The 22,417-nt window shown below is 35.0% G+C and overlaps 1 protein-coding gene across 1 annotated transcript in view; it reads left to right on the top strand.

The window, feature by feature from the left end:
• LOC106873618 (filamin-A) overlaps nt 1–22,417 on the top strand; it is a 91,896-nt gene that overhangs the window by 20,097 nt on the left and 49,382 nt on the right. The window contains exons 4-13 of the mRNA XM_052973452.1: nt 10,910–11,187; nt 11,982–12,079; nt 13,273–13,539; nt 14,401–14,638; nt 14,868–15,068; nt 15,212–15,349; nt 16,270–16,527; nt 17,671–17,864; nt 18,756–19,013; nt 21,067–21,178. Coding sequence (XP_052829412.1) covers nt 10,910–11,187; nt 11,982–12,079; nt 13,273–13,539; nt 14,401–14,638; nt 14,868–15,068; nt 15,212–15,349; nt 16,270–16,527; nt 17,671–17,864; nt 18,756–19,013; nt 21,067–21,178 — 2,042 coding nt within the window. The remainder of the gene's footprint in view (nt 1–10,909; nt 11,188–11,981; nt 12,080–13,272; nt 13,540–14,400; nt 14,639–14,867; nt 15,069–15,211; nt 15,350–16,269; nt 16,528–17,670; nt 17,865–18,755; nt 19,014–21,066; nt 21,179–22,417) is intronic.

Here is a 22,417-nt window from a genome sequence, read left to right on the forward strand (position 1 = left end):
TATATATATATATATATATATATATATAAAATCGCACACACCATCGCGTCATCTGCTTGTGTTTAATTCAATCATGTCCTTCCCTATTCCACTTCAAATTTGGCTTCATGCCTATGTGAGAAACTTTCTTTTCATCTGACTCATATATTTTTAATCTTCCTTTTTAGTAACCATAATTTTCTGCTATTCACATAATTTTAGAAGTAATTATTCCTAATTTATTAGGTGAACATTTTAGTTATTTTCCTGTTTTATTTATTTTTTTTGTTTTATCATTATTTTAGTTTTTGAGTTCAACCAGTTTTTCTTCTTCATTGATAAAACCTTGTTATCCAAGACCTAGAGGGAGCATGGGAATGAAAATGAGGTACTTTGAAGTACTGTTTCTCTTTATAGTTGTCTTTTTATTACAATCCTTTTTGTCACGAACAGGATATAAAACCTATAAGGTCATAGTACATTCGTTTCAAATTTTAGCACAAGGCCAGCAGTTTCAGGGAAGGGGTTACATTGACCTTATTGCTGAACTCCTTATTTTATCAACCCCGAAAGGATAAAGGCAAAATGACTGATGGGATTTGAACACTGTATGTAAAATCATACAAAATGCCATTAAGCATTTTGCTTTGTGTTCTTACTGTTCTGTCAGTTCACTGCATTAGTTCACAGTATATTGGCATGTACAATGCCTAGTCATTCCTTTTTCAGAATGCTCTCCCTCTGGAATTCCTTCTCTTCTCATGTCTCCCCTGCATCCCTCAGTTCAAGAGGAACATTAGTTGCATGTCTTAGAGGCCTTGCAAAGCCTATGGACATAGCTCCTTCCGTTCAACTGAACCATGAGGGTAGGGTTGCTGATCTTAAGCATAGAGCTGGCTGTGCAGTTATGAAATTTGCTTTCCAGTCATGTTGTATTGAGTTCAGTCCTATTGCAAAGCACCTTGGTTAAATATCTGTATTTCATAGCCCCGAGTCAAATAATGCCTTCAGTGAATTTAATGAACCGAAACTGTGCATCATCATTTGATGCTGGTGGGTTATCTGTCTTTCTCATTTCTTCATAACTGCCTTTGGTTTCTTTACATCCTTGTAATCTAGTGGTTCAGCAAAAGGTGATTGATAGAATAAGTACCATACAACTGTCTAACACATCAAGACGTGTTTATCAAATATGTTTATTGCTTAGACTGTGCTTTGCTGATGAGGTTCAAGACAGAAACAAGTCTGGAGTTGTCACTGTACCTTCTCAAAAACACTCACTTTTCATGATGAAAGGCAGTCAACCTTGGCAGAGTTTGAACTCTGAACATACAGATGAAATGTTGCTAAGCATTTTTCTCAGTGTGCTAACAACTCTGCTAGATTGCTGCCATGATGATAATGGTTTCAAATTTTTGCCACAAGGGCAGCAAGTTCATTGAGTAAGTTGATTACATCAACCCCAGTACTTAAATGGTACTTATTTTATTGACCCCCTAAAGGATGAAAGGTGAAGTTGACTCTGGCAGCATTTAAACTCGGAACATAAAGCCAGGTGAAATGATAATAGTAATAGTAATAATAATAATAGTAATAGTAATAATAGTAATAATAGTAATAATAGTAATAGTAATAATAGTGATAGTAATAATAGTGATAGTAATAATAGTGATAGTAATAATAGTGATAGTAATAATAGTGATAGTAATAATAGTGATAGTAATAATAGTGATAGTAATAATAGTGATAGTAATAATAGTGATAGTAATAATAGTGATAGTAATAATAGTGATAGTAATAATAGTGATAGTAATAATAGTGATAGTAATAATAGTGATAGTAATAATAGTGATAGTAATAATAGTGATAGTAATAATAGTGATAGTAATAATAGTAATAATAGTAATAATAGTAATAATAGTAATAATAGTAATAATAGTAATAATAGTAATAATAGTAATAATAGTAATAATAATAATAACTACTTCTGGGCAGATCAATCTAAAACGACTTATCTAAGAGTCATTATTGTATTAATATTAAATTTTTTTTCACTTTTTTTATCCTTTGCACTATACTATGCACAGATCATTCAAACAAAAAAGAATTCGAAAATGGCCAAACCAGTCAAGTGGCTCATGGACTTTCGATTGTCACACACACACACACACACAGGAAATTCCAGATCCACTGAGGTGTCTCTGGTTCAGCCAAATCCCACACTCGATCTGTTAGATATTTCTACTTCCTCTCTGTACTCTGAGCCCCTTTGACACATTTTCTGATGGTTCCTGCTTCGTATTTGACATTAGTGGAATATTTACCAGTCTTTCCTTGTAATTTAAGAGTTGAAAAGTTCATGTACCATTTTATTTCTTTTTTTGTCCTTTTTATTTTTTCTTGAAGAACCAAGGCTTTGGGTAATGCAAGAAATTTGTTTTCCATTTTGATTTAATCTTAGTTTGTTGTTTTACTGAGATTATTAAACTTGTCACAGTTTGTTGTTTCTTAGCACCTAGATATGAATATTTGATATCTGCCAGTATCTGAAACTAAATATTGGAATATCTTTATTCTTTTACTTATTTCAGTCATTTTACTGTAGCCATGCTGGAGCACCACCTTTTAAAGGTTTTTAGTTGAATTAGCCCCTCCCCCCAACCATCCTAGGACTTTTTTTTTAAGCCTAGCACTTATTCTGTCGTTCTTTTGCTGAACTGCTAAGTTACATGGATGTAATCACACCAACACTGATTGTCAGGTGGTGATGGTGGGACACACTCGCACTTGTACTCGCACAAATGACGGACTTCTCTCAATTTCTGTCTGCCATATCCTATTCACAAGGCTTTCGTTGGTTGGTTGGCCTGAGGTACCAACCAGCCTTGTCCAAGGTCCTGCACAATGGTATTGAACCAGGAACCATGTGACTAGGGAAGTGAACTACTTGCCATGTCTGTGCCTGATTGAAACAAAAGATAAAAGATGTACGTAAGTGGCCTAACCAACTTCAACCATGATGTGCACATGCGTCTGCACACACACACACACACACACACACACACACACAGACACAGTTTTATTTAGACTAGTAGGCTTTATAAACCTGGCCTTTTAGTTTCTAATGCAGTGTTTCAACAGTCTTAACTGACATCAAAGCTTGAGAAACTGCTAATTCATCATCCATGGCTCGAGCACAACCTCTAACTTTGTGTTTGGGTTCATTTCAGTGCATTCAGAGTGTATACGTACACCTTTTTAGACTTACACATATCTCTTTATATTATCAAATTGTAGTTAACCAGTCGTGCTTTATTCTTCCACTTTCATTTCTTTATTATTACAAGAACACACACACACACACACATATATATATATATATATATATATATATATATATATATATATATATATATATATATATATATGTGTGTATATATATAAATACTTTCTTTTTATATTACCACCCACGATATTATAATATTAGCTAATATTAAGCAATTACACTAATATTAATTAATATCAAGGTGGGTTGTTGGTTTATTTATTTTTAATTTTCTGTTTATTTTTTTTCTTTGCAAATAAAATTTTATTTCCTTTCCATGTCTTTTAAATAGGAGTGGACTTCATGCAATTGATTTTATTTATTTATTTTCTTTCTTTTTTTTTTTCGTTTCCTCTGTGTACATTCCTTGTCAAAATTGATCTAAAACAAGACTAAACTGTTCATATCTAATCTCTGCCCATCCACCCCCACGCCCACCCCCAACTACTTTATAACTCATCCCCTATATCAAATTTCTTCTGCTGCTACTACCACCTAAGGATAATACTGTGCAAAGTCTTGCTTTCTTAACACTGGACAGATGAAATCTTACCTTATATGGAATTTCTGCCAGGGGTGAGACTCAGGGTGGGCAGAATAAATAAAACCTAAGCTAGCAGCAGACTAAGTTGGTGTCTGAACTATTTTTGTTTCTTTTTTTGGTTTTGTTTTTTCTTTTCTTTTTCTGTTTCTCTCTCTCTCCCCCTCTCTCTCTCTCTCTCTTCTGTTCACTGTTCACTCTCTCTCTATTCTTTTCATTTTACTCTTTTTTCTCTTCATGTCTCTCTCTCTTTCTATCTCTTTTCACATTTGTCTGTCTCTCTCTCTTTTCACATTTCTGTCTCTCTTTTCACATTTGTCTCTCTATTCGCATTTGTCTCTCTGTCTCCACTTTTCTCCCTCTCTCTCTTTCTCCCTCACTCTTTCTCCTCTCTTTTCTCTCTCTCTCTTTTCACTTTTCTCTCTGTCTTTCTCTCTCTCTCTCTCTCTCTCTCTCTTTCTTCATGATTTCCTGCTATAATTAGCCCAGCCTTTTCTGACAAACTGTTGACTTTTGTCATTGCTACTGCTGCCACTGTCAGCTGCTTTGGTTGTTGGGATGTTTGTGTGGGAAGGAGAAACAGTGTAGTGTGAAAATGTTGCTTTCAAAAACTCCACCTTCTTTTTTACTTTTTACATATTTTCTTTTAGGTATGGCAATAAAATAAATTCTAAAAAGCCATGCTAATGTATATAGTACAAGATAAATGGAATGACCTTACATGGAGAACCTCTTCTAAGAAATCAGCTTATGTAGTCCTCTCTATTATTTTTTCTCTTATTTTAATGCATTTAATAAACCCATTCAATTCTTTAATAGACTAAATATATGTAGTTCATGAGATTATTGTTCTCATATATTATTCAAACTATTGTGGTGTTTATATTATTCATCCACCCTTGCCATATTCTATAAAATAAATGCTTACATATTAAATTTGAAGTTGTTTAGTTAATATGGCATAGATTATAATTCACCTTTATTATGTTTGTATTTTACTATCTCCCCCCCCCCCCCCGCCATTTATCCTTGAACTGTAAATATTTTGACTGCGAAGTAGTGCTACTGCTTTACACAGATCTTATTGACTAAGTTTACATAATTTCACATTAAATTAATTAGATGGTTGATCAGCAAAGCTTCTGTGTAGGATCAGTCTTGAACATTTTTTAAATAAATGATTCAGAGATGCCATCTACAAGGAAAAAAAAAAGATTATAAAAGAAAACAATAGCTAACACATTTAATGCAGGGAGTATTAAGTTAATTAGAAATAATAATTATGTGGTCAGCAAAAGACAAGAACAAATCAATGACTAATATTTTTTTTTTTAGTTTTTTTTTGTTTTCTGTTCAAGTACAGGGAAACAATTTGAGATATGTTTGGGTATTATTCTGACCCAATCAGCTTGACATAGCCGTCAAACTATTCAATGAATTGTACATACAGGCATGTCTATGTAGTTAGTGTCACTATGAGACTATATTGTTTCAATTCCATTGTATAGCATCTTGGGCAAACAGTTTCTACTGGCCTCGAATTCATCTGTTCCTTGTGACTGAAATTTGGTAGATGGAAATGCTACAGAAATGCATTGTATTTGTGTTTTTGTATTTCTTCATATTGACACTGTTTGGGCAGCGGTGGCATTTGTCCCAAAATTAGATGATATTTTCTACACTTGCCCCATAAACAATAAAACTGAGGTTAGGGTGGAATCAGAAAGGGCATCTAGCTATAGAATACTCACAAAATTTCATCCAGATCATACCAGAATGGAAAAAAGTGAAAACCAGAAGTAAATTGATGACAATGAATATCTGCTGATGGATTACATATTTGAACCCACCATTAACATCTAGTGTATCTGGGCATAGGGTTGTTGCTAGGGAGAGTGAGAGAAACAATGCAGAACAATTCTGCATTAGTGGTTGGTGTTAAGAAGGGCTCTAGAAACCAAAATAGACTATAGAACCTGGTGTGGCTCCTGGCCTTACCAGCTTCTATGAAACTGTCCGACCCATACCAGCATGGAAAATGAATGTCATATGCTGATGATGTTTCCTTAGCAACAGCACTCTCTCTCTCTTTCTGAGATGAGATTGGTTGTTAGACTTGCCACTTCTCATGGCATTTCAATTTATCAAACTATTCTCTGACCAAGCACCGTTGTTGTTGTTGCTGCTGCTTTGTACAGGATCAGGTTTTATCTTTCAATGGTTGCTAGTTGTTGTATATAACTGGGCTGTGTATCCTGGAGACTAAATGAGATACCATCTGCATAAGCTATAATTATGTTAGTGTTAACATATGTAATTCAAGACTATTAAAATGCAAACTAGAAATAGAGGAAAAGAAGAAAAACAATAACAAAATTAACCATTGACTGATTTTAAATTTGACAAGCATGGGAGGTAATTCCAAACACATTTCAGCATATTGTACCTCTTCAGTGAGGCTTAAATGTCACTTCATTTTTGTATCTGGTTAGCAAGATGCCTGATGTAATTATGTCTGTTGAAACAAATTTTGTGTCTAGGGAGTCTTAGTGCCTTGATATAACACACTCACCAGTTCAATTTCCATTTATCTATTTTATTTTATTCCAGAAAGCATTTTTGTCACTGTTTTTGTTAAAAAGGTATTGATGGGAGAATTTTTAATTGCACAATGATTGGTATGGAAAGACTGAAATGAAATATTAGTTGATTTGTACAGTGCTACATTAATTAATGCTTGCTTGTAGCATTGTATACTTAGTTGCACTGCGTGTGTGACTGAATTATTTGACTTGTATACTTCTCAACATAATCCCAGTAAGCTGAGGACTTGCATGTACTGTGAGTGTGCATGACAATTGATACAAATACACCGTATTGATTTCATTAGCAATGAAAGCAATATAATTTTAGTCAGACTAAATACAAGAGTGACTGTTAATTAAAACAGAGGTAAAACTTTCTTTGTTTATTTTTCTATTGTTACAGTTTCAGTGATTTCCAAGAAAAAATTTTGTTGAAAGTGTCAAAATTTTTAGTGTCGGAGCAAATACTCAAATACTTTGCCATTTTTGTTCCAGCATTTTATATTATAGTTCAGATCCTGATTAAATCAATATCCCTTCTCATCCTTATGGGGGTCAATAAACTGATAAAATAATTCAGTATATACAATTGAGGCAATATTTAAAATAGCCACTTACGTATCATACTTAATGTATACATACTTATGATAGGCTATTACTGCAGTAGCTGTCTTCAGATAAATACTACAGTAACTGGCCCATCAACAATTTACATACATTATGATACATCATATGGTTATTTTGATCAAATAAAATAACCAGTTCAGGACAGTGAACTTGTTAGAGCACAGAACAAAATGCTTTGTATTTTCTCTATTTCTATGCATTCTGGTGTCAAGACAGGTGTGGTGAACTTGTCTAAATCATACCAACAAGATGGTATCTTGCGTTAAGAGTGGGGGTGGCAGGGAGAGAAAAAAAACTGAAGGAAGACAGTGGAGGAAATTAGTTTTGCATTTTCCCATGAAAATTCTATGAGGAGCACATAGCAGTTCATTTGTCAATGAAGTCATCAGGTCAGACTTTCAACCTGATAACATAAGGAAGTAGGAAGTGTAACTAATAAATTTTTTTTTTTTTTTTTTTTTTGAAAGAAAAATCACAAAGAAAAATAGTTGCTCTTCAAATGATACATATTTCTAATCTCATCGAGGTGGAGGAGGACTGTAATCACGATTTTCTCGTATCAATTTATATTAAAAATCATGGCAGTTAATTTATTTCTAATATGTAATATTTTTTTGTAGCAAGTAGGTTGTGACCATGTTGGTGCATTGTGATATAGAGCTTTATTTTAATTATTTTTTTCTTTTCTGGTGATGTAGGAAGCGCTATATGGATTTTGCAAAAATATTCCCTCTGATTCTATTTATACATTCCATACATCAGTGTTTTTCAGTCCTCTATCTTGTCAGTTATATGGCAGTAACACTAAGGTTTTAAAAAATAAATTCTTATAACTTCTGATACTTGTTGTCAGCTGTGGTGTTTAACCCCAGATCAATCTTCATTCAACAGATCTTAATCAAAGACATTCCAATCACAGTAGTTCTACTTTTGTATATGTTGGACATTATTCACTACGTCCCACTTTGAGTCCAATTCTTGTCAAGGTCAGCTTTACCTCTCGTCCTTCCAGAATTGACCAGTCTTACGCTGCAATCAATGGTATTAACCTCTCCACCCACCTCAAAATTGCTGCTCTTGTGCTTAAATCAAAACTCATTATATATTAGAATTCTGCCACTTTGCATAAGTAGTAACAGTTTAACCTCTTTTATTCTGGTAGATTATCCATAGAGCATAGCCATTTGTTCGATTATTGAAGAATTCCAAACAAGAATACTTAGTGTTTTGAAATTCTACACTGAAGAGAAGTAAGTCTTACTCTGAAAGTTGTACATTTAGTACAGAAAATTCCTAAAGCTGATAGGCTTACAGTTTTAGTAATATTGTTGTAATCTGTCATCTCAATTTCTTCAAAATATGCTACTTGTTTAGGGAATTTTAACAATGACAAGAGAAGGAAGCAGTTACTACATGTATTCACATTACATGGTTTTTCTAGGGTTTTTTTTTTTTTTTTAAATTTTTTTTTTTACAAATTTGAAAATAAATCCTAGATATATGTTGGGATTTTTTTGTTTGTTTTTACTAAGAAAAGTAAACAAAATATTTAGTTAGGTATAGGGCTATGTAATAATTGTTTCTATTATAGGCACAAAGCCACCAGTTTTAAGGAGGGTCATTTGATTTATCAATCCTGAAAGGATAAAATTTGTGGCGGCAGGAATTTGAACTTGGAATATAAAGAGCTGGAAGCATTTTCTTTGCACTAACGGGTCCACCAGCTCACTGCCATAGTAGTGATGACTTCAGGAGAGATGCATGACCTGAAATGTAGGCAAGGGAGTTAGTTGATACCATCAACCCAGTTCATGACTGGTACTTTTATATCATTGACCCTGAAAGGATAAAAAGCAAAATTGTATTCAGTGATTTGAAATCAGGGATTTAAAGACTCAAGACAATTACTGCTAAGCATTGTCTGACACTCTAAAACCTCCACCAAAATTATAATTCTGATGAATGTATGGTGTAAGTGAGGGGGGTTATAGGATCAAAAACATTGTCATGGGAATATATTTTGTATGGTAATGAATTCTATCATTGACATAAGGCTACAAATGTCGAAAGATGGGTTTGGTTAATCAAATCTCTCCCACCATACACCCACACCATGCCAGCACGCCCACTCAGTTTTTGACTGCTGTCTAAAATGGATTACGAGATATTTAGGGTGTAAAGCTGTGGTTCTCAACCATTTTTTAAATCTAGGGACCCATTTCATTACTATTTTATTCCAGTGGACCCCCGTAGCCAAACTTCTTCCAAAATTTCTATTTTATTTTTTACACACTAACTTGTGGAGGTTGAATTATGTAAAATGTTAAAGAAACCTAGCTGTTTCTTGCAATATATATATATATATATATGGGAGAATATACAAATAATAACAACAGACGAGGACAGGTGGTGTAAATAACAAAAGGATATATTAGTATGACGCTCGGGAATACGGAAAGTCTTTGACGTTTCGAGCTACGCTCTTCAACAGAAAGAATACGGAGACAAGGAGAAAAACACGGAGAAAAAAATACATCTTAGGCAAAAATTTTTTTCAGGGACCCTTAGAATATTATTGTGGACCCCCAATTTACTATTTTGTTGTGTGGACCCACCAAAACTCTTACATGGGCCCTTCGGGGGTGGGGGCATATGGACCCCAGCTGAGAACCACTGATGTAAAGTAATCTGCAGCAACTGTTGTCGTAGCCTGGTGTCCCTGATACAAGTCACGGTAGTTTGTAAAAACATGAAGAATAACAAAATGACTCAAATCTACTTTTCATTTTGGTCTTTTCATAAGTTCTTCCTTTCGGTTATCAGAATTGCAGACATCCAAATTAGGATTCTGGTTGATTATTTTGTCTTGGACTACAATTCTTTTTTTTTTTTTTTTTTTTTTTTCCTTAAGTAAATTGTCATGGGAACTCATTTGTGTTTTAGTTGAAGACTGAATATTTGGATTCTTCTACACTATAATTAAGCTGCCATAGTCAATATTTGTTAATTCCCTGTTGGTTTTTATTTTTTCTATCCTTGTAATCACATGTTTACTCTCTATGATATTTGAGCAAAATAATTTAAAATCCATTGATAAAATCTTTAATGTTTTAGTATTTGTGACTTCCAAAGAATATAATCTTTTATATGTATTGAGAACAAATACAAAAGATCTTTTTTTATTTTTTGGGGGGGAGGGGGGACTTTTTTTGCTGATTATTAAATAACAAAAAAACTGTAAACAAAGTCTGAAAAATATATCCAAAAGCTAGGCTAAACTTCTAATTTCTACAATTATTACATTATCATTTAGTGTCCACATTCCATTACTGGCATTGATTGGATGGTTTGACAGGATCTGATAGGTTGGAGGACTTTGTCAAGTTCCTGTATCTATTTTGGCATGGTTTCTACTGGTGGATTCCCCTCTGAATGTCAACCACTTTACAGAATGTGCTGGGTGTTTTTCCATGTTGCTCAGGATTAATGTGATTGACACATAATCTGCAAGATAAAACCCTTTGAGTGGAGGGTGCAGAATTGAGAAAAGTGGCTTATACCACTATTTTTAATAATTAACAAAATCTTTTTAAATAACTGTATAAAATTTGTCTTTCATGGCTCGATTCAATGATTGACCCAGAACTACATAATAAGACTTGGAGGAATTTGATTTTTGATTGATGTGGCTGACATTTTGGCTAAGTTATTCTAAATCTTTGTTTATAATACCATGACTATTTTGGAAACTTGTCATTGTTTATATTTTCAATTATGATTTTAATAAAAGCATTGTGAAAATTTTTGAATTTTTTTAAGATTCAGTATTTGACTGTTAACATGTATATTAAATTTGAATTGTTTATTTAATTTTTCAGACAGTGGTGATATTGTTGATCAGAAGCTTAAGCTGATTTTGGGTCTAATATGGACTCTTATTCTTCACTATTCCATCTCGATGCCTATGTGGGAAGGGGAAGAACCAGCACCAGGTGCTGGAGGTCCCACTCCTAAACAAAGGCTTCTTAACTGGATCCAAGGCAAATGTGGAGATTTGCCAATTAATAACTTCACTACCGATTGGAACGATGGCCGAGCAATTGGTGCTTTGGTTGATGCTTGCGGACCAGGTAAAGTACAATACAATTTTTTTAAAAAAAGATATTTTAGGTAGCTATTACATTTGTTTTTTTTTTTTTTGTTTTTTTTCCTAACTTACCAAAGCTAAACATGGGGCAATACCACAACCAATGCAGTTTGTCCAAGGAGTGCTTACTCTGTTAGGAGGTACAAGCACTCACACATGTACACACATAACGTCTGCCTACTGTTTCTAAAGGAACCTTCCAGTTTCATCCATAAATGGAAATTTGAATTTCTGCAGAAAATTGTAATGTTAAGAATAACTCAACAGAATTCAAACTTTAGTAGAATCATATCGAGGAATTGTAACAGTTGTAGTGGTGATGGCTGTATAGAAGTCAGTGTGTAATATTTACGACTTGGTCTTGATTCCAACGTTTATTTTCACTAAAGTAGGCATAAAAATTTCCGAAAGGGAACTTCTGGCTAACTGACGTACAAGTCAGTAAGTGAGCCTCTATGCACTCATTCAGTTTTCTCGAAGAAATAACAGCCAGATCTCCCTCAACACAATCGTCTTCATAATAAATGAGCAAAATTGTGACGATCACAGCTGGGTCATCTTTGACCATGGGTTTACCGAAATGAGGTTAACCTTTGGCAAAAAACTTATTTATCAATGTATATATCTTGAACTTCACCCAGATTTAACTTTCTTTCCTCTGTGAAGTCGGAAAGAAGTCAAAACTAGACATAAAGTTCTTTAAACTACAATTGTTTCTTGTTTGTTAGGTATTATTTCATACTTAATTGACTTTCTCATATTTTTTCTTTTAATTAGGTCTGTGTCCCGACTGGGCTGATTGGGCGCCTAAAAACAAACTGAAGAATGCGAAGGAAGCTATGGAAGCTGCAGAGAAATGGTTAGATGTGCCACAAGTAAGTTCATGCTCCCCGCCTCTCTCTCATTATTTATATATCGGTTTGGCAAAATATGTATCTGTTAGCATATTCAAGACAATATTCAAAGGTGATGCTTCTTGAAATGGTCAAAACCAGGTCATGTTCTATACTGGGTCTAAATTGGCTTAAATTCCACCAAACATTTCCAAGTGATAGCCTCGCATTGGCAGCAGTGTTATTGTGTAGGCCGTTGACTTGCTTATGTACAAGTATATCTTGGTGAAACCTTACTGGAGTAATCACATGGGTTACAAATACATAAAAATGAAGAGTGCACAAACCAAGAGGAGAGCTTCTGCCTGGTTGCATGACTTGCTAGAAATAACAACCAGGTCTCGAGTCGCACTTTTTTCTTTTTCGAAAATGAAGGCTACATTGAATAGGCAAAAAAAAGATGTGTTGGTCATGGTTGGAATGCCTTTGATCAAATGCCTGTGTTGTTCAGGACTGGACTGGATATTGATTAGCTGAGGATTGTTTTAAACGTGAACAGCGTTTGTGGCTCATCTCTTGCAGACAGAAAAAAAAAAAAACCTCATTCTTAAATTACAGGTAATATCTGCTGTGAACTTTGCTACCTGCTAAGTGATCCATGTATTAAAAATAAAATTTTTAAAAAAAACTGAGAAATGTGAAAACGGTTTTGATATATATATTACATAATAAAATAGGACATTGTGGAGTTATCATCTTACCTATCAGTTATTTTAAACAACAGTATGTACGGTCAGATTTGAATTGGGAAATTTGAGGTTTACATTGTGTAAAATTTTAAAATTACTACAGTGTTGAAGACATAATAATTCAGAAACAGACCAAAAACTGGTAACTTAAACATTTACTATTTGGTGTCAAAATTTTCATTGCACTAACTGCAGCTGTAGAACTGCATCAATGATCTGGTCTCAGTTGGTGCAGCAAAAATTTTGATACCAAATAAATGTTTAAGGGAAATTAAGCTTTTTTTTTGTTTTGTTTTTTTTTAACTGTTTTCCATGGTGTAATTGTTACAGTTTCAACACAGTCTCAGATCGAACAACTTGCTGAACAATGCTTCTCTGAAATTCTAGATTATTGTAAATTTTCTGGTGTAAAAAGGATTTGTAATACTATGACATCTTCAGTAAAAATATTTACTCATGCTTTGTTTATTCTCTGTTCATCTACAGCTAATTAAACCAGCAGAAATGAACAACCCGAAGATTGATGAAATGAGTATGATGACGTATCTATCCCAGTTCCCCAACTGCAAACTGAATCCCCAAGCTCCCCTTAGGCCTCGTCTTAACCCCAATCGGGTGCGTGCCTATGGTCCTGGTATCGAACCTACTGGTAACACGAAAGGAGCCAAGACGTCGTTTACTGTGGAGACTTTTAGTGCTGGACAAGGAACTCTTGAACCACTTGTCCTCAATCCCAAGGGTCAGAAGGAGCCAGTGAGTAGAACTTTTCATTATTACTATTGCACTATTATTACTATTATCATTACACTTATTACAATTATCAAAGTGGCAAGCTGACAGAATCCTCGGCACTCTGAACCAAATGCTTGGTGGCATTTCATCCATCTTTACATTCAGAGTTAAAATTCTGCAGTCAACTTTTCAGGATCAATAAAATAAGTACCAGCCAAGTACTGGGGTCAACGTAATCAATTTGCCCCTTTTCCCAAAAACTGCTGGCCTTGTGCTAAAATTTGAAACCATTATTATTTGATTTTTTTATACATACAAAATCAAACTCTAGTTTCTAACTTTTCTATGCTTGCATGGTGTGGGTGATATCCATTGAGGCAAATTTTCTATGGCTGCATATTCTTCCTGTCACTACTCCCTACCAGTTTCCATGTAAAGTATTTTCCCCATGGCTGGACATGTAAGATTGGAAACGAGCACCACTCATATGACAGTAACTTTCATTTACAACTATTGTGATAATGAAGTAAGAATACATGCACACGAGCTTCTTTCAGTTTCCGTTTCTCAAATCCAGTCATAAATCCATTCACTTAGTTAACTTGAAACTACGTGACACTTGGTCAAGGTGCCACACTGAGTGATTGAACCTGATGCTACAGGATTGGGATGCAAAGCGGTTAACCACACAGCCTTGTCTGTATGCTTATAAGTATATATTTTTCAAATAAAAAGGACTTTATTGAAAATCGGTAGAAATAGTTAAAAATGTTATTTAATTTCAAGAGATTAAAATTTTATAAGTTTTTATTTTTTTACCATGCAAATTATTTTAAAATTTGGTTCTGATTAATGAATTGTTTTGTTTGCTCCTCTTTTCAGTGTGAGGTTGTTTTCAACCAAGACAAACACCTCACGTACACTTGTACATACACTCCTAAAGTTGAAGGGAATTACAAGGTAATCATCAAATACTCTGGCAAGGAAATTCCTAAGAGTCCGTTTCCGGTTGCAGTTTCTGCTCCTGCTGGAGATCCCTCAAAGGTCAAAGCAGCTGGTCCTGGTCTGGAACCAGGAAATGTTGTGAGCGTAATGACTCACTTTACTATTTCTCTGAAAGGTAAGGTGTTTTTTTTCTTCCTCGCCACCTTCAAATTGTTTTTCTATCTTTGTGAAACATTGTACTTCAAACATTTTCATTGAAATTTTCTCTTTAAGTTTTGTTTGGAAATATTCCTTCAAAAATTTTATTGGAAATTTTCTTAAATATTTTAGAAATAAAAGAAAATTTAGATATATCCAATCACAAAATATTGTACTTATATCTCAATAACTTTTATCTTTGATAGATGCTGGAGAAGGTCCAGTGGATGTAGTCATCACAGATCCCTCTGGTAATCAAAATGCTATCAAGCCCAAGATCACTCGTCAGCCTGATGGTACTTACCGTGTAGAATATACACCTAAAGTGCCTGGAGTCCATACAGTTAGCATTGTCTTTTGTGGACAACCTATTCCACGATCCCCTATTTCGGTTACTATTTCTACTGGTGAGTTTTTTTTTGTTTTTATTTCTTTTTGTAACAATGCCAACAGCAACAAAAATAATTTTGCCTTTGAAGATACATTGCAGAAATGATAAAAAGAAAAGTATATTTTAACCTTTTTTTTTTTGTTTTTTTTAATTTAATAGCATCAAATGCAAAGAAATGTTATGCAACTGGTCGTGGAATCCAACCTAAAGGTATTAGAGTGAAAGACAATGCTGATTTCAAGGTATATACTAAAGGAGCTGGTGATGGAGAAATGAAAGTTACTATCACTGGACCAGGTAATTTTTTCTTTTTTTCTTTTTTTTTTTTTTTTTTTTTTTTTTTTTTTTTTTTAATTTTAAGTTTACATGAAGCCAGAATGGCTAGGACAGATTCTCAAGAGGAGAGAGGGATTGACCAAGACTTGTCTGGTCTTCATTATCAGCTGAGGATACTGGACCGATGTGAAATGAAGTTCCTTGCATCCACATACTAACCACTAGGCCTCACACCCTAATTATCAAACTTCTGTAATCTTTTAGATGTACTAATGAATTGGAAGATTAAAAAACATTTGATCCTTTAATCTGCTAGAAATAACAACCAAATCTTTTATAACCTACTGTCTTGAAAGGACTACATTATATGTAGTCCAAGATATGCTATGCCTGAGAAAAGGTTTAGATGATCATGTCTTCGTGACTGGAATTCTTGACTGCTCCAGTAGGGTTGACCTGTGGCTAGTCTCTGACAAATTATTAGGAAAATTGTGAATCAGCAATAACTCGTCTTGGTGTCCTGATGATGGTCATCAAGAATAACCCCTGGAAATTACTCTCAAGCCCCAAGATCTGTAGGGCTAATTATTTGGTTTTCATAACGTGAGTGACTAAAGTCCTAGGATTCGTAGGGCCAATTATTGTTACCATATTATATGACTGGCTGACTGAGATCTTCATGTTTTGCCTGAAGGGGATGCCAGTCCATTGCAAAGTTACTCATTTCCAGAATAAACTGGAACAATGTGAAATGAAGTGTTTTGTCCAAGAACACAAAGCACTGTGCCAATTTTGTTTTTGGTAATGTTTAAGATTTCTGTTGCAACTTTTTAGAATCTGTTTTATCTTAAACACTTGCAGCTATTACATGCCAATTCTTTTTAACATTATTTTAATTTTAAAACATCAGCTAAATATTAGATTTATTTTTCTTTTACCAGGCAATTCAAATGAACCGGTTAGTATTAAGAAACTTGATCCAACGACTTACGAGTGTGTTTACACCCCAAAACAGCCTGGTACTTACACTATCAATGTCACTTTTGGTGGCCAACACATCCCCAAGAGTCCATTCAAGGTTGAAGTTGGTCCATTCAAGTTGTCTAAGATTATAGCATATGGTCCTGGCTTGCATGGCGGAATGGTCGGCAAACCAGCAACATTTGTTGTGGAAACCCATGGTGAAACAGGAGCATTAGGTACGTGAAATTTTTTATTCTGGCATGATTCTCATTTTTTTTTTTTGCCTTTTTATTATTTTCCTTTGCTATGTAGGATTGGTTGGTAATATTGCAAAAAATTTCTGTAATATATTGGGTCATGACTTGTATGATACCATATTTTTTTTTAAGAGCCCTAAAAATCTGGAACTTTGACCACACTTTGTGTCTCCAACATTGTCTCAATCTGATTCCTTTACAATCCTTTCTCACCTGTCACTTTTCTAATTTGCATCCCATGTCCATACGTGCACAGTTGTCTCTCTTGAATACTCTTTGATTTGTGGCTTTTATTAATGCTCATAAGAATATCATATCTCTCGACTATATTTTGCTCAAGAAAAAATACATTTTGATAGATGAGGGAAAGAAATCCAAGTATGTTCAGTTTTTTTTTTTTTTACCAAATACTACAGCTTACCAAAGATCTATAAATTTTTTATAATACCCTAAAATACTGATATCATTAACTTTTTAATTGGTTGATCTGCAGTAAGGGGTTGTACAGGCCTGCAAAAGTTGGGTTGCAGGTGGTTAGGTGGAATTCCAGAAGGGTCAGACCTTGAGGAAGGTTTGTTGATAGTATTGTATCTCAGAGACAAGTGGGCCCCACAATATAGACAAATGAGTCACTTGCATCACACAGCATCCTAACTATTAGGATTGTGAAATTATTGACCATTGTGCCTATTAGCTGAATTGAGGCCACAATGTCTCAAGTACGGCTAGACCTCTTCAGATGGTATATTGTAATAAATATAACCTTTAGAGCTGCTATATTTTGGTCATTCTCTTAGATTTCCTCTTTTGCTATATTACAACGTTTTTGGAACTGTTAATCCAACCATAATTGATTTCTTGATGGTTTCACTTTAACTTCTTGCATTTTGACATATTTCATTTTCTTATTTGTTAGAATTGAAAGATTTGAAGAAAAAATTATAATTTTGTCATTTTGAAGTAGGTAATCGAGCTCGGTGTTAACTCCTAACACTATATGTATATATAATTAGCTCATTAACATTGCAATTAACTAAGACAGATTTTAAGACAAAGCTTCATATAATGTACTCTGTTCAATGAAACCCAAGCACTGAAACCTTTTATATTTGTTTTGGACAGGTTTTTCAATTGAAGGTCCTTCCCAGGCCAAAATTGACTGCAAAGATAATGGTGATGGAACAGCTGATATCACTTATTGGCCAACAGCCCCAGGAGAATATGCAGTCCACATTCATTGTAATGAAGAAGATATTCCTAAATCTCCATATATGGCCCAGATTCAACCAGCTACTAAAGACTTTGATCCTCTCAAGGTGAGATATTATCCTCATTTAACATCTGTTTTCCATGCTGGCATGGGTTGGACGGTTTGACAGTGGGTGACCAGCTGAAGGGCTGTTCAGGTTCCATGTCTATTTTGGCATGGCTTCTACAGCTTGATTCCCTTCCTAATGCCAGCCACTTAAGTATGCTGGGTGTGTTTATGCAACACCAGTACAGGTGTATTAACACAGCACCGGCACAGGTGCTTTCTAAGTGGCACCAGCACCGGAAAGGACAAGCCTGTATGGGAGGCAGCGATTTTTACTTAGTTTGACAGGTTTTATCAAGTGTAGTAAGTCACATCCCCTGGTTCTTATCTTAATGCAATGACTCCTCCTTGGCCTTGTGGTTAATAAGTTCCCTTTGCAATAAAAGGTCGGAGTCCACTGCATAATACCTTAGCCAAGTGTTTTCTACCATAATTTTGGGTTAACCTGAAGCTTGTGAGTGAAATTAGGTAGATGAAAACTGTATTGAAACCTCATCTTAGTGACTCACAAGACACTTGAAGAAGGCTGGAGTGTACACAGCCAAAAATGTAGTGAAAGCAACAGTCAAGATGAAGACCCTAGTTTAATGTAGATAGTGTATGTAATAAATTCCTCATCTCAGAAATACAAATTTGTGACTATACTGAAACCCATTGGATGGATTGTACCCATTCAACGGTGGTGATTGATTATTTAATCCACTGTCTGACCATTAGGGACCTTTTAGCAGTGTTAACTCTGTTGCAAGCATTCAGACTAAATCTCAGAAGCTTTAGTAAAAATCAGGTGCCACTCTTCCTTCTTGATGAATTTTGTCTAACATTGAATGAATTCCCAATGAACACACATTTTGTAAAATAAATTAAAAACTAAATTATTTTATTTTTTTAGGTGGTTGCATTTGGGCCTGGCTTACAGGAAACTGGGGTCCAAGTTCAGCAGATGACTGAATTCACTGTTGATGCCAAGAAAGCTGGGAAGGCTCAACTGGACATTATTTGCCATGACGCCGATGGTAACCCCGTTAAAGTTGATATCAAAGACAACAAGGATGGCACTTACACTTGTAAATACAAGCCTTTGAAGAATGTCAAGCATGTCGTGTTGATTTCATATGGTGGTGTAAACATACCTAAAAGTCCTTTCAGAGTAAGTACCTCATAATTTTAGTTGATTTTATGGTGTGTGTGTGTGTGTGTGTATTCTCTTCCAAGATGGAGACTAGTACCAACATTCCATGTGGCTGGCTTGGCAATTGTTGAGAATTCACTGCATGAAACCAATGGTAGCCTTGCTAACTCACAAATAAAGAATATTTGCCAATGCAATGTTGAGCACTCATTCACCACTCTGTGTGTGTGTGTGTGTGTGTGTGTGTGTCTGTGTGTATGCATAACTGTGAATGTGTAGTTAAATGTTTTGATGATAGTCTTTCAATATGGTGTTGAGGTGTCAGAAATGGTAGTTTTGGACTAAATGTCTTGTAATTCCTCTGATTCTGTGTTCAAATCACACTAGTAGTTGTTGTGGTAGGAGGCTGATGTTGCCTTTTTTTGTCCTTCCATTGTCAATAAAATATTGGTCAAACATAGAGATGTGGGCAAGTTGCTATAATTGTCTGGATTTGCAGAACTAGGAGTGTTGGAGAAGAGTACTTTGCAGTATTTATTCTAGTGTTTTATGTTCAGAGTTCAAATTCTGTCTTAATCAGCTTCGCATTCCATTCTTCCAGGAATTATAAAATACAGTACCAGTATTGGGATATATGATCAACTGTTCCCTTGCCTTAAATTCAAAACCTTGTTAGAAATCCATACTGATTTGCATTCTTTCCTACATTGTGTCCTAAGCTATGTCTGTAATTTTGCTCGTGCTGATAAAACGAATACCAGTAATTTACCAGGGTAATTCAATTGACTGCTCGTTTTTCTTGTGACTTACTGCATGGCTCAGTTTAAACAGCAGCATCCTAGATCCTGGCCAACTTTTAAAGCAGAGATCACTACTCCAATGCAAGTTTTGAGTCAAGCGACTACAAAGTTCCCTCCCTTCTCACTTTTTTTTTTCTTTCTTGCACTGACCTAAGGATATTAAACCTAGACATCAGCTATATAATATCAATCTCACCTGTCTGAAAGGAAGGGGTCTGTAAAGCTCATACACTACCCCCATCATCCTCTGATTAACTTGTAAATAAGAGTTATTTGGCTCCATGCCAAAGTCAGAAATCCAGATGAATTGCTTTTGAATATTCACTTGATGTTACATCTGCTACAGTCATCATCATTTGTCAGTTTTATGTGTATTTTTTCCATATGAATAAAACTTCCAGAGGCTGTATTATTTTATGGCCAGATGCTCTCTAACTCCAGGCCTTCTTTTCAAGTTAGGTATTTAATTTCCATATCTCTGTACATAGAGCCACTAAGCTGCCTGACTTCGTGGAGTATAAACACATCACTGTAGCACAATGCATGCAAAAACTGATGTGCTTACCCACACATGCAAGCACACACACACACACAGAATTGTGTACAGTTCCTGTCAACTAAATTTCACACACAAGGTATAGGTCAACTCTAGACTTCAGTTAGACATTTGTCGAAGCTACCATGCAAGTGGGCTATCCAACTGCATACCATATGGTTGTGATTTGAAATTCTCAACTTCACAGCTTGGTCTGTGACTTCATCATCTTTTTTTTTTCCCCAAACATTAAATTAACATTTAAACTAGGCTCCCACATGTTGGTTACTGTTGATCAAGAACTTTACTCAGAACATCAACACACAGCACACACTTCTCACTTTAATAAAATTGAGTACCACTCTAATATTGCTTTCAAAACATGGCACAAGGCCAGCAATTTCAGGGGAAGATGTAAGTCAATTACATCAACCCCAATGTTCAACGGGTACTCATTTTATCAACCCTGAAAGGATGAAAGGCAAAGCCGACCTTGGTGGAATTTGAACTCAGTATGTAAAGATAGATATGTCACTAAGCATTTTGCCTGGCATGCTAACGATTCTGCCAGCTCACTGCCTTAAGTACCATTCTAATTCAGTCAGTTTAATTAACTAGTTATGCCCACTTCTTGTATTTGTGGCCTTTTACCTCTGGATATAAAGTAAAAACAATATTTTACTAAGGAAGTTCATAGTTCTTTTTAGACTAATTATTTTAATTTTCTTCTTTACAGGTTTTTGTCCAATCTCCTTCCAGTGTGAAGGTTTATGGACCAGGTGTGAAACCAGGTGTGAAAACTAACCAACCAACTCACTTCGTGGTTGACTGCAAAGAAGCTGGACCTGGTAAGAGAACATAGTTCTTATTATATATTCCAACCATTTTGTGTCATGGTTTATACACATTGACATACATTTTAAACTTGAGAGCACTCTTTTTTGTGGTTGCTTCACCTGCTAGAAATAAACAAATCTCCTTCAAACCATGTGCCCTGCAATTTGTAAAGAATATATATGATACATTAGATAATGTAGTCCAAGATATACACTTCTTTAATAAAAAAATGACTGGATGATTATAACTGGAATATCCTTGGATCAGATATCAACTTGATCAATGCTGATTTGGGAACTAAACAACTTGAGTTTAAAATAAAATCTATTTGGAATATGTAATAGCTTGTCAGCTAATTTGATCAAAGTTTTATTGACTGAGAGCTGGTGTGATCAAACTTTTGTGTCTTATTAATTGTACTTATTAATGTACTTACCACAAAAACTTCTGCATTGAACCTACAGTCTCATGAGGCCAGAGCTTATGTGGATTTTGAAAGCATTTAGGCTTAGTACAAAATTCTGTTGAATGAGATAACCCCTAGAATAAAACCTGCAGTGGGTTAATCTGAAAAAAGAAGTACCATTAGCACTTGGAGGTTTAACCTTGCAATAGGTTGTAGGGTTAAATCCTAGGTGCTACTGGTATCACTTTTTTTCAGCAAAGTGTACTGAAACAGCTTAAAATAAAGTGCTTCATTCAAGGACATAAGTACTGCTTAGTTCAAGAATTGAACCCACGACCTAACAATTGTGAGATCAACATTCTGATCACGAGGGTAAAAAGGTAAGAACCCCCTTCAGTCATGAATGACCATAGGATTTCACCTAGAAAGTTCCCCTCAGTGAACTGAAGTAATGTAAAATAAACTGTTTTGTTCAAGAACACAACACATAGCCTGGTCTGTGAATTGAGCTCACTACCTCATGAATGAGAGTCCAACACTCTAACCAATGAGGCATGTCTTCACAAAGGCCTTATACACTTTCATAAAACTTTAAGAAGACCTAATCCTAACTAACTTTTTAGGATAAGCCATATTAAGCTAACTTAAAGTTTGATAAATTACATGAAGGGGAGATATTCATGTGGTTCCCTGTATGATCCAGAACAGCAGGACATAAGCACTCTCACACGTGTGTCTCCATGTTTATGAATATGCCTGTTTATGCCATGAGGTGCTAGGTTGTATAATACTTATACACACACACACACACACACACACACACACACACACACACACACACACA

Source organism: Octopus bimaculoides, chromosome 15, assembly GCF_001194135.2.
Source record: "Octopus bimaculoides isolate UCB-OBI-ISO-001 chromosome 15, ASM119413v2, whole genome shotgun sequence".
In the NCBI taxonomy this organism is placed as follows: Eukaryota; Metazoa; Mollusca; class Cephalopoda; order Octopoda; family Octopodidae; genus Octopus; species Octopus bimaculoides.